We start from the raw sequence: 13,702 nt of genomic DNA, 5'->3' as shown, positions 1-13,702 counted from the left end.
CTCAAATTTCTTTAGCTCTTCCTTGGCAACTGTATAGAGCACCCCAGAAGAGCAGGGAAAAGCAGCTGTCCTTTCTGAAATCTTCAGCCAATCTTCAAAACGAGAATAGTCATCCAGAAACTTCTGCCACAGTCGCCATGTCTCTTCAATTCTGTGGCAGAAAAGGAAAGAACAGACTCCCATTATTAAAGGCTGTTTGTGCGGCAGAGCCTGATGCCGGGGACGGGATTAAGAGTGCCCAAATAAGCAACTGCCGTGCCAAACAATAACTGTGCCTTGAGCCAAACTGACCGGAGACAGAGACAACTGTTGGAGCTAAAATAAAACAGCTGGTTTTTTTTTTTTTTTTTTTTTTTTTTTTTAAACATGTCCTGCAGCTCTGAGTTTGGAGTTACTCACATTGAATATTCTAAGTGCATAACACGAGCTGCTTTGGATATTTGCGAGGAAGTCTAGAAATGCCTTTTACTGACAGAATGCGCTGAGGCTGAGGTTCCGTTAAGGAAACTGCTGTCCCACATCAAAGCTTCCCTGACAAAAGTCAACCAGCGACAGCAAGATAAATATCAAGCTTTAAGAGTCACCAGGGAGCACAATGATTTCGTGATGCAGGTTGTTGTAGTGTTATAGTTACACATCATGACTTTTTGCAGCCTTAAATTTCAAAGGGCTAAAAGATTATACAAATTTTAATAAAGGAATGCTGCTTTTTTACAAGCATGAATTCTGCAAAGTTATACTCATTTGGCTAGAGCATATTTTATTTTTTCTATTTTCGCCAGGAATATAGCTCATCGGTACAATGCCTCCCTGGCAAGCCTGAGGTCGTGAGTCTGATTCTTGGTACCAAAAAAACAAAAACAAAATTTTGCCTATTTTCTATTTAACCTGTTTGGTCAGGCAGAACGTGGCTTGTTCCATTTACAGATTACCTTTCTAGCTACCTATTTTTCCAACTACATGAAGACGAAGGCACGTTTTGGAGGCTGAGGCTATTTTTGGATATTATCACCAAAGGGAAACACTGAACAATGGACGCCCTAGCCATTTATTTTCCCTTTTGGTCCTTCCTCTTCCCTAACTGAACATTCCCGCTCACTTGAGCCTCCGCTCCATGGACATAGCACAGATGTTCCTCCACCGCCGGTCCAGGTTTCGTGTTGCCTGCTGGATGGAGTCACACTCGGCGTCGGTGGCACAAGCATCACAGTCGTGCAGCAGGACTTCACACAGATTGAGGACAGAGGCGACCCCGGTGCTGTGCTTCTCAATGTCTCTCTGAAGCTCCTGAGGGAAACAGTGCATGTTGCATTCAGAAGTTTCATGTATCCAAGTGGGAGAAACTGCAGCCATGTTCACTGACTGACAAACGGTCAGGCTAAACCTTGACGTGTACCTCACTTCCTTCGATGCATGAATTGCCTTGAGATTGTTTATGAAACCCAGCCAGCTCAAAGATACATTACAACAAAATGATCTAGAAATATTTCAGCTAGATAAGCAGTGCCAAATATAAACCAAACAAATGCAACAGACTACTTTCCTTAATGATTAAAAATGACTCTTGCCCTAACTCCTTTACAGCTACATTGCTTCCATTCCAATCAATCAATTTATCAATCAATGGATATTCAATATCTATCTATTAATAACTGGTTCTCAAGAACTGAGATTTAAACTATAAAGAGCTGCAAGTTTTGCTAAATAGTGAATTCCAGTATCACCTAGATGTACAATGGTTTAAGAGGCCTTGGTTCTATACCAGGCAGGAGATCATTACTACTAGCGGTTTCCTCAGAGTACACTTTTAGATGTAGCATAGAAATAAAAAGCTTATGACGAAAAAGAAGAAAGTGAATTTCCCTAACTACTGCACATGAAATCTTCATATTAACTATTTCCTCCATTGAGCTTTTCTATAGTGGTTCTGGAATGTTCCCGAAAGACTCATCTGTTGATGGACTTGGTCAGCAGCCTGCAGTACTAGTAGGAAATGGTGGAACCTTTGGTAGGTGGGGCCTAGTGGACGAAGTTAGGTTAATGGACTGTGTCCTTGAAGGGGGTACTGGGGCCCTGGCCTCCCTTTCTTCCTCTTTTCTTGTGTTCCAGTAGCCATGAGGTAAAGGCCCTGTGAACTGTACTGCGGTGGACCCAAAGCAACAAGAACAAATGACCATGAACCAGAACTGCTAAATCTGCGCACCAAAATAAACTCTTCCTCTTTATAAGCATGTTATCTATATTTTATTACAGTGATAGAAAGTTTATATCATTAGCTTTTAACCCAATTTACTTGAAGTATTCCATTACTAAAAGTGAGCCCTACAGGAATCATTTTTTTGCTTGTCCTATCCATCAGCATCCTTAATACATTTTCATTTTTTTTCCTGAGCAGTTCTTGAGTTTGTCCAGCTTCTTTCTCTTGGTGTAATAATTCCTCAACTTACTCACATACCTAGAATTTGTACTGTATTACTTTGCCTCTAATGTTTATCCTTAATACCATGTTCCAACTCTGGGAGAAGACTGAATTATTGTCAGTTATAGTAAGAGTATCTTTGATCAGATTTTGGATATTTTATAAACTAGATGTTAGAAGATAAAGACTATGAAATTATTTCTATTTTAGTAATCTTTTCAAATGTTTAATAAAACGTCTCACTTATGAGCAAAGGTATAACAAGGGATTATTAATTTAAAAATATAAAACATTACAAAAATTAAAGATAAGGAAATAGAAAAGTCTGTGGATGAGATCACCAAATAAATCCAAGGTGAAAGCACAAAGGTGTACATCTGAAAGAAGTGTTAGGGACCTGAACATAATCCATGAAGTTAACACAAAGCACATTGACATCATTTCCTCAAACGCTCAAATTGTTCTTGAGATCCATATATGGAATAATAACCCTAAGGCTTGAAAAGTTTTGCAATAATATATAAGTACACTAATACTGATAAAGATTTTAGTCTCAACTTTAATCTCAATTGATAATATGGTCATGAATCATTGTATAATGTCTCTGAATTTATTTTTCTTAATTATAACACAGAGAAGTTGACAAAACATTTCCTAAATATCTCAAGTTTATATATATTGTAGTTTTGCCCAACTAAATCTGCAAGAATTAGGTACACTAAGAAGAGAAATACAGAAAAACTCTATAGAGGGAATTAGAAGCAAATCTATATCTTATCCATTTAATATGCCCACTTACACGTTTGTCAGAATTTTTCCCCTTTAGAGGCAGACAGCTTTTTATCTTTTACAGTGTGGATCCTATGGCAGTTAGGCTCAAATGTCAGTCTCACTGGCTTGGGAGCTGCCTAGGGGATGAGAAGAGCACACTTCTGGGGGAGTCTGACTGGGTCATGGAGGTGTGAGTCTGGGGCTGATATTTGTACTTTGGCCCCTTTTTCTCTGGCACTGTTCCCCTGCTCTTTGTTCCCCAGCCTCCATGAAGTGAATGGGTTTGTTCTACCACACCCTTCTGCCATGATGTTCCTGTCTTGGAGCCAGTTCACCAGGAACTACACCTGCTGAAACTGTGAACCCCAAATACCTCCCTTCCTTTAAGGTGTGGATATGAGGTAGTTTATCCAAATGATGGGACAGCTGGCCAATACAGATCCCAAATGGTACAGTCTTTGTAGACTAGATTTTTAAAGTTTTTCCAGAAGGGAACTTAGTGTATACATGATATCATTATAATAAAATGTTCTAAGCATTTCCTTTGTGCTAGGCACTGTGCTCATAGCTTTTCTCTTTAATTTGTATAATCACACTCTGTGGCGTGTATTGTGATCACCCACATTCTATAAATAAGGAATTTGATGGTAAAAAAAATGATTAATTAGTTTGCTTTAGTTCATTCAGAAAAGTGGTGAGTCCAGGATTTGAACCCAGGAAGTCTTTACTTTTAGTCATGGGAATATAATTTTAGAACAGTAATTTAAAATTTAATTTAAAAGATATATACATGTATATTAACATATGAAAAAGTAAAGAAATGATTAGAAAGCATGTAACGAAGCAGAACCCTTTCCACTTACGACACCTCTTTTCCAGAAGCACCAGTCTCTATCTTCGGGAGCTTTTTCTTCTTGTACTCACATCCACGTTTCTAAGCAATGTGACTATACAGATAGTTATTCCTTTTTAAAAATTTTAGACATTGTTGACCCTTTCATAGTAGAGAAGAAATAAACTTTGTCATGGATCACTGGGCTCCCACATGACTGTTTCAGCATAATTTACAGTTAGAACAACAGTCACTGATTCCATGATTCCAGTTAGTTAATAGTTTTCACACCTCAGCAATGAAATATGCTGTGGTTGTGGGGTTTCTTTCCTACAAAAGAGTTGGATTTTTTTGGAATTAATTCTCTCTCTCCTGTCAGTCTCTAAATTTATGTTGTTGCATCTTGTTTTTCTCCCACAAAGCTCTCTTCTAGTACAGTTAAGGCCCTCAGGTGGTCCAGTTTCCTGGAAACCTCCTCCTCAGGCACCGACCCCTGCTCCAATCGGGCTTATGCTCCATAGCTGCAGGACAATCATCACCAGGAACTCGGCCTCACATTCATCCTGAGAGTTGCCTTTTTAAAATTCTATTTTTGATTAACGTGCATTAATTTTGTGCACACTGCTGAGGCTCACTGTGATATTTCAATACACGCGTATGGCATGCTCTGACCGACTTCTACCTCCCTTTTACATATCCTCCTGCTCATCTCAACCTCTGCAAATCACTATCCTATATTTAGGGTCTCACTCTTCTTTTTTTTTTTTTTTGGTACCAAGAATCAAACTCAGGACCTTGTGCTTGCTAGGCAGATACTTGTGCTGCTGAGCTATATCCCTGGCACTATTCTGTATTTAAATCCACTTTTTTTTTTTCAACTTCCACATATAACAGAGACCATGTGGCATTTTTTTTTTCTGTTTCTGGCTTATTTCACTTAATGTAATATTTTCTACTTCCACTGGTTTACTGCAAATGACAGGATTTCATTCATCATTGCAGTGGAATAACATGACAATTTTCTTTCTCCTGAGCAGAATATTATTCTTCCTACCACTTTAACTGTTAGAAAAATGGGTGCACAGGAGATAACTTTTTTGTATATTAAGTTACATAATATAAAATTCTAAATATTAAGAAATTTTCTAATTCTTTCCAAAGAAAGTATTCCATTATCTTCTAAATCTTATTTATATTTTGGAGAAATCAGATATTTTGCACCCTGAAAACCTTATACATCACCTCTTTATCTCTCATTTTGGAAAAATTATAATGTGAAGTCCCTGGCATGGCTTTGTTTTGTCTTACTGTTTCCTGTGCATTTGTGAGGCTCTTATGATCTGGAAGGACTCATTTTTAATTTGAGATTATTTTTAAAATTACTACTTGATAGTTTTATTTCCATTTTAAAAATTCTTTTTGGGGTGTTTCATTGAATGACTGACTTGGATTTTGAAATTCCTACATTAATCTTTTAATTTTATTATAATTCTCTCCTAGTTTTCATATATTTACCTTTTTGTTTCACTTTGTGGGAAAATTTTTCAATTCTGAAAGTTCCTTTTAGAAAGGACGATATCCTTTTTTTGAGTCCAAAATTTCTACTGTTTAATAACTGTTTTTCTTTTTCCATAGGTGTTTCCTTTTACTCACCCCCCCCCCATTTATTTTGGCTTATTCTTTCATGGTAAAAGAATTCTTAAGTGGTGGAGGTTCTTGCCTACCTACACAGCTAAGAATGCGGCAGGGCTGGGGGAGTAATTCAGTCATAGAGTGCTTGCCTAGCATGCATAGGACCTTGTGTCCAACCCCTGGTATGGCAGGGAGGAGAAAAAGGCTAAGGACTGAGACAGTCTCTGGATGCTGTGTACTGAGGCATGCCAACCAGGAGGCCTCCCACGGGGAAGCTAAGTGGGAGTCTTTGCCGGGTTCCCTTAAGTATCACCACCTGAAGGTATTTTTCCCCTTCTGGTCAGTCTCTTCACAGAGATTGCTCCCATTATAGGTTGGACAATAAGCTACTGACATTATGGGAGACGGGCTGAAGGAGTGACCTGGAAGTCAGGCTTTGGCACAGAGCCATTCACTTCACCTCCCTATCTTTAAGTTACTGACTCCTGCCCTAAGGGTGTGTTGATCTCCAAACCTAAAGTCATTCTGTTTTGCCTTCTCCAGAGAATGCTTCTCTGGTCTGCTGCCAGAGTGAGCACAGCAGAGCCGCCTGGCATCCTGGGCTGTGGAGGATCTGCCACTCTAACCACTCCTGATCCTGACTCTGAAGCAGCACTCCTCTTTATAGCTCTGTAGACAACACTCACCTTTACCTGATTTCAATTTTCTGAGCCTTGGAACTTTGTACAGGAATCAACTTTCTCCACTCTCCAGTCTGCTAAAGTCCTCAATATTAGTCCACTGTCTATCTTCCAAAGTTTGATTGGATGTCATTGAGCTCTAAAATTTTTCTCTCCTTTTCTCTTTGCCATTGCGGATTTTGACCTTTTGTCCCTCCTTTACTATGATTTTACTAGAGATTTTGTAGTAGATGCTGCTATAAATGCATTTGATCAGTTTGCCATATTCAATTAGACATTTCTGATTTTTGTACATTCGCTGAATTATAACATTGGCCATTAGCAGTGTAAGTCTTACCACTGATACACATAGTTACCATCATTATTGTGTTCTCCAGGAGAATCTGGGGAGCCTCACAATGTGATTATCAAAATCTCAAACAGAAGCATCTTTCAAAGAATTTTAATCTTAGAAAAAATTTTAAATGCAATGATAATTTTAATATTTAAATTCAACACCTACAGCTGTACTTTCACACCTATTCTCATGAGTTTAAATTATCTGTAAAAAATAAGGTAAGTACATTAAGTATTTTGTAGGATTTCTAAAATAGGTGCTATTTACAAGTTACAGTGTTTTTAAGTTAAGCAATGTGGCTAAAATGGCCTAAGTATAATAGAAGAAACCATAATCTGGTTAGAATTTTCAAAGGCAATCCGAAGACAGGGAGTAAAAAGACTTCTTATGAGGGATTTCTGGTGCATGATACTGACAACTGGAGTCTGATAGGCTCAATCATCTGTAGGTATTTTTAAATCATCTTCTTTTGCTCTGCTGGGTTGTACATTATATATATCAGTGTCATGTGCTGTCATTGCTGTATACTCAGAGGAGAAATTACAGTGTGTGCTCTGAAGGTCCTGTAATCCTCTTTTTAGAACAATTTTTTAAAACTCTAAAAATATTAAATGCTACATGCAGAAGTAAAGGGCTCCATTACCATAGACTTAAAAAACCTAACCCACAAATAAATAAACAGTCTGATGATTTGGGGGTCCATCACTGAGACTCAACCTTGCCTACTATCTCAGAACGGCTCCTAGGAGGACTATCAGCACCAGCCCTTGAAGGTGCAAGTATCTTTTTAAGAGTCAACTACAGTGACATCAATCGATTTGCCCCCAACACTTCCCCACACAAGGCCTCCCTTTCCTCCCAGTCAGACGTGGCTTCCCCTTCATGTTCCATTTTGAGCTACTAACCCAACTCGTCCCGTTATCCTGACCAGAAAGACACTTATCCATTTCATCGTTTCCAGTTTTACCTGCTGCTCGTTAAGCTTTCTCTGTATTTCTTCTGAGTCACAGGAATCGTAGACTATGGGCTTGGCCAGTTCAGACTCGATGTGGGCGAGCCAAGTCCTTAGGCTGCTCATGTTCTTATCGAGCTGCTGCACAGCCACCAGCGTCTCCTTCAGCTTCTTCACCCTGTGAGCAGAAGCCAAACACCCAGTGTAGGGAAAAGCCAGCTCACATCACCCTTGTGCCCAGAAGTGAATGCTAGGTCTAAAGCCAAATTGCCCTGGTCCACCCTAGCTCAGCCACTTACTGGTTGCAGAGCCTCCCTAGGTCTCTGTTTCCTCATCTACAAATGGGGGATTTGATAGAGTACTTGTGAGAGTTAAATGAGTGGATAATTCAGGGTATATTCATTAATTCTTAGCAACTGGTATACTCAGCACAGCCCTGATGCTGACAGAAGCCCCGTGGTTGTGGCAAACATTATTTTCACAAAAAAACACAATTTATGCTCCTGAAGGAATACCTGGGAGAAATGTTTTTTAAAACACTTCCAATAGACTATCATCAAAAAGACAATGTAGCCACCATTCTGATACTAACCAAATACAATTTGGGTACTAGGAGGTTGTCTTTCAGCGCTTTTTGTGTTGAAACTCAGTTACGGAAGAAAACGTATTTAAGAAAAACTATCAGGCTATGGGGGTGGGGTGAGGCTCAGGGTGAAGCACTTGCCTGGCATTTGTGAAGCCCGGGGTTCAATCAATAACAACCCAAAAGAGTAAGCTTTTTAAGAAAGGAGATAAGTGAAAGTGACATATGACATTCATTCAGGCAACTTGAGTTTGGCTAATGAAAAATCATGTGATGGCTAATCTTGACTATCAGTTTCATTGGGCTAAGAGACGTCTAAGAGATCAGTAAAGTGTACTTCTTGGTGTGTCTGGGAGAGTCATGAGAGCATGACCTTAGGGACGATAGCTGGTCCCTCGCCCCTTCCTCTTGCACTTCTCCCTGGGGTTCTGCTTCCTGGCTCCCATGGAGTGAGCACCTTTGCTCCACCATACCCTTCTACCACAATATTCCCCCCTTGGAGCCAGCTGACCATGGACTGAAGCCTCTGAAAGCATGACCTAAAATAAACATTTTCTTAAGTTGCGGGTGTTGAAGACCTTGCCCCAGCGATGGGAAAGCTAATCAATACAGATCCCATTCAGGGTAAGTGATAATCCACTGGACTGGTAAGTAACAGAGGACAGAGGAAAACTCTATAACCATCCATTTGTCTACTTTCAGCCCTAGTTTAGTGCAATGGCATGATTCAAAAAATTTCACACCACCAAACATCCACTTTCTTTAGGATTGTCACTTATCTAACACTTATATGTGGAACCTTAGGCATGAGATGCTGCGAAAACAAGGATAAATAAGACAATTTTTTCTCTTCTGAAATTTACTATCTGTCTGGAAAGCTGGACATGTAAACAATGAACTATAATAGGATATGGCAAGAACTTAACTAAAAAAGTGAGCCACGTCTCTAGTGAATAACTGGACAGTGATCAATTCTGTCTGGCCATGTTGAAGTAATACTCCACTCATATATTCAGTGAGTATTTGGTTCTTTCTATATTCCTTCTATAAACATTTATGGTGCTGGAAAGACATGGGGCTAATGATGGAAATATGGCAACCCTTGCTACTGAGGAGTGTACACTCTGATAGAAGAGAAATGACACAGTAGCATTTGAGCTGCATCTTGAGAGATGGATGCAAGCCCCCCAAAAAGGCTTCTGGCAAGGAAATAGGAGAAAAGGAGAGATTTGGAAGACAAATGGGTTCATAGTACTGGTGAGGCTTGGGGTAGAGAGAATGGGAAAGAAAAGCCAAAGAGAGAGAACACGGTGGGAGGGGAGAAGGCTGGGAAGATGTTTAAAGGCATGATGGGTTTTTATGCTGTTTTAAGGCTAATAAGAACTTTGTGGAGATCTATTAGAAAGAAAGGATAGGATCAGTTCTGATTTCTGAGTATCAGAAAGTTTGACATAACGATGTCATGGGAACCAGTGCAAGGAAGCAAGCAGAATTATCCAGCAGTTTACTTCCAAAGCCTGCCCTCGGGAAACAGTGGGAAGGGAGCGAGGGTCAAATTGCCAGGTTCATAACTGGCGTGAGGTGAGGCCAGAAAAATTGAAAATGATGTGTTTTGCATTTGGGTGACCACGTGGATGCTACATGAGGATGAGCAAATTCTTGAGATTAATTTGGGTTTGGTAGTTCTGAGGGACCATAGAGAAACAAAGAAATGTAGTTCTAAGGTCCAGAAGAAAAAAGGGGAATTTTATAACATCGGTTTAGGCTGATCGGCAGAGTTGAGTGTCCGCCCAAAAGTCTGTGGTCTATGAAGAATGAATTTTATTTTATTTTTAAATTTTTTGAATTTATTTACTTATTTTTTGGTACTAGAAATCGAACTCAGGATCTTACACTTACCAGGCAGGCACTGTGCCACTGAGTCATATCCCTGGCCCTAAAGAATGAATTTTAAGCCAGGTGTGGTGGCACACGCCTGTAATCCCAGCCCTTGGGAGGCTGAGGCAGGAGGATCGTTTTGAATTTGAGACCAGCCTGGGCTACAAAGTTAGCTCAAGGCCAGCCTGAACTACATAGCGAGACCCTGTCTCAAAAAAGACAAAAAAAAAAAAAAAAAAAGTTAAGAATGAATCTTAAAAGCCTGCTTAAAAAATAATCAGAAAGGAGGAACTAGGAAAGCATAACATGGACCGAAGGTGAGGAGTTCAAGAAGGAATGCTAGTTGGTGATCTGAGGGCCACCTTGCCAGAGTCATCTGGTTGCCAACTGTAATCCCACCAGTCATACTGAATCTGCATGCCAAGAGATGTGGCCAAGGAATTTGCATTTTTAACAAGCATCCTGAGGGACTTTTATGAATGCTAAAATATGTGCACCGATTGGCAGCCACAAAGCAGAGCAGTGCGGTATGATGAGGCCTGAGCAGAGGACCCGGAGTCTGGCAAGTAGAAGGACCCCCAGAGCTTGAGTTGTTCATAAAGGGTGGTTGAAACAGAATGCATTTTGCCTATGTAAGGCACTGTGGTAAGGAAAGGTAGTTAATCATTTTAAGAAAGTAGGCAATGAACCCTTAGGTACTAGAATCTCTAGAATACTTGGAGTTCTAGGAAAAGTTGTATTTTTGTTTAATATGATTTATTTGGATTAACACAGCTTATTACTTAGAATAGCTTGTGTCTGGAAGATAAAAGCAAGAAGTAAAAGACAGAAGCAAAAAGAGAAAAACTGTAGAGGAATCTAGATGACGAGGCAAAGGTTCAGGGGAGACCGGCATCAAGGGTACAAGAGCGAGGACAGATAAATCAGCTCTGAAAACAGTTTTCACACTGTGGGAAGGGTGTGAGTAGGTGATTGAGAGGGATAGAGTAGCGTTTCTCAGCTCCGTTATTATCAAATGATAGCAAATATTGGTTATGAATCCCTGTAGAAGGCCTGACATGGTTGAGTGTACACAGGTTGCTCTAATAGAAGAGTTGCAGCGATGAGCCTGTGATCAATGATTCCTGGTCCAGCCCTTATTTAAAATGCAGTTCCACTTTAGCCCAGGAGTTCTCCTTTTGGTTTTGGAAACATGGTCACCTCATTGTCACTCCTCTTAATATAAGTATATAGTAGAGAAGCAAATTAAATCTCAATATAAACGGTGTCACTTTGGCCCAAATGGAGAGTTATCTTCTTGAAAAAATGTCGAGTAATGCTATTTTTAAGCCTATAGGGATGTTGTATGTTTAAGGGTGGATCTGTGATAGACTGTTCTCAGAGAGTAACAACTCACACTCAGAGTCACCAGGTACTCCTGGCTCTATGTTGCTAAGATGTCAAATAAGTGATTCCCAGGTTGGGGGACAGAATCCCCCGGGGTGCTTGCACCCCACATGTGCCAACTACCTCCCTTCTCTCTCCCCACTCCAGACTATTCTGACACACATCCCTGATTAAGAGCCACTGCTCTAAAGAAAATGCCTTCTAATCAAAGTACTTGGGACATTTTGACTTGTTTTTATTTCCTTATAATTGATAGCATCACTCTACTACAGTTTCAATAAAACATATCTCTCTGAAATGAAGATGTGATCATATGATAACACAGTCACTTTTCCTCCATGTGATTTTCCTCAAAGAAATGTCACATAACTGCTTTTAAAATGATTTTCATTATGGTCAAGTATTAATAATAATCACCTGTATTTGATTAATTATAGTTAATAGTACCTATATGTCAAAGGTAGTTTCAGTTTGAAGTACTTATGTGTATAAACTTAAAATTGTTTTAGAAAAAATATTCATTTAAAAGAATTATTTTCAGGGGCTGGGGATTTAGCTTAGCGGCACAGCACCTGACTGGCAGGTGCAAGGTCGTGAGTCCAATTCCCAGTACCGGAAAAAAAAACAAAAAAAAAAACAGGAATTATTTTCATATTCTGCAGTGTATTGTCTTGACAGGGAATGAAAATGTGTTGCCATGTGCATTATGATGCATAATTTTATTCAAAATAAGAATATTCTAATTAGCCTTGTAAGCACAAATTGTACTTGGTTCTTGGACACTTCATGGAATTGCCTTGAACAATATTTCCAAGAACTTTTACATGCAATCCACTCATACTTCTCTCATTCATAAGACAAAATTGGATAGTAGTCAACGAATTTCAGTTTTAGAAAGCCTGCTGGGTGCAAATCTCAGAGAGTACATTCTGTGAATGACTACGGCGTGAACATGAACTTTGACTTTAATGTGGCCCTGGCTATAGAGCCCCTCACTGAAAGGACAGTCTATCTTCAGTGGTCCCACAGGGACAGGACAGAAAAATGGCACATAACACTGAGGTGTCTATCCTGATTTTGCTCCTGTAAGAGCATCTTCCCGGCAACCTCTCCCACTTGACCAGCTTCCTGTTTGCAGATGTGGTAGGGTTTAAATGCTGACTATACTTTGTTTTTTTTTTTTTTTTTTTTTTTTTTGGTTTTTCTCCGGTACCGGGAACTGAACTCACGACCTTGCGCTTGCCAGGCAGGCGCTTTTGCCACTGAGCTAAATCCCCAGCCCCCTGACAATACTTTGGAATGGGATTTTATTGCAAATTCATAATATTATTGAGGTTCACTAGAGGTCAGAGTACTTGTTTCCTCCTTATCCTTGTTTTAACTCCCTGTTTTATTTATGGACAAGTTGGCCTCCTCTAACCTAAGTTCTTTGAAAAGTTGGAACTGTGAATTCCTACATTTGGATTTTCCCTCCCCCTGCCATGCTAAGCTCGATGTTTTGCACAAAGTTGGACATTATTTAAATGCTTCTTAACCATGAATAATTAGTATAATTAGTACAATATTTTTATTTAGTTAACCATTTAATTAAAAATTGACATTAAGTGTCTACTTCCTTCCTCTAGGTCCAGCATTTGCAAATGTTCTATTTGTCAAATGTTAACATTCACTGGTCTCCTTGGTTCAAAACCCACAAATCTGATCAAAAGATCCAAAACACAAAGGAATATAAAAAAATACTGTTCCACTGGATTGTCTATACCAGCCAAATAAATGACAGGATTTATAATGCCAAATAATATTGCATGAGTTTCAAGTCAGAGTGGTTAGTGTACGGTATGTCAAGGGCATTGTGACATGGAAATGCTTATTCATATAGTCCATTAGGGACAAGTTCCTTTCTCAAACTAAGGTATAAATTTAGTAAAGGCAGTGGGAGTGGACATTTAAGTAGTTCTCCTTTAGTTTTTAAAAACTGTCATTTAATATAAATAGCAAATTACCTTGTTTGTTGGGGGAGCTGATGTGAGCTGGGAGGAGGTGGGCAGTAAAATCCCCATATACTTGCTCTGGTTTATTAAGCTTGATATTTGTAGGTCAGTGATCATAGGATTAATGCCTTCTTGTTGCCATTATTTCTTTAAAGGAAATCCTTGGCTAAAGTGTCACAATATTTTAATTATCTATCATTGTAAGAAGTTTGAGTAGGATTACTTTTGGTAGCATCCACAA

The 13,702-nt window shown here is 39.3% G+C and overlaps 1 protein-coding gene across 3 annotated transcripts in view; it reads right to left on the bottom strand.

The window, feature by feature from the left end:
* The window catches only part of Syne1 (spectrin repeat containing, nuclear envelope 1), a gene marked incomplete in the record, with an annotated part of 442,886 nt that overhangs the window by 30,853 nt on the left and 398,331 nt on the right, over positions 1–13,702 (bottom strand). For all 3 annotated transcript variants that reach the window (XM_013517312.1, XM_013517313.1, XM_013517314.1), the window contains 3 exon segments: positions 1–151; positions 1,100–1,287; positions 7,639–7,801. In XM_013517312.1, the coding sequence (XP_013372766.1) occupies positions 1–151; positions 1,100–1,287; positions 7,639–7,801 (502 nt within the window).

This window comes from Chinchilla lanigera, unplaced genomic scaffold (assembly GCF_000276665.1).
Source record: "Chinchilla lanigera isolate Chin_1 unplaced genomic scaffold, ChiLan1.0 scaffold00038, whole genome shotgun sequence".
In the NCBI taxonomy this organism is placed as follows: Eukaryota; Metazoa; Chordata; class Mammalia; order Rodentia; family Chinchillidae; genus Chinchilla; species Chinchilla lanigera.
Note: the sequence above shows the minus strand (reverse complement) of the source record. Positions and strands in the feature narration are given on the sequence as shown.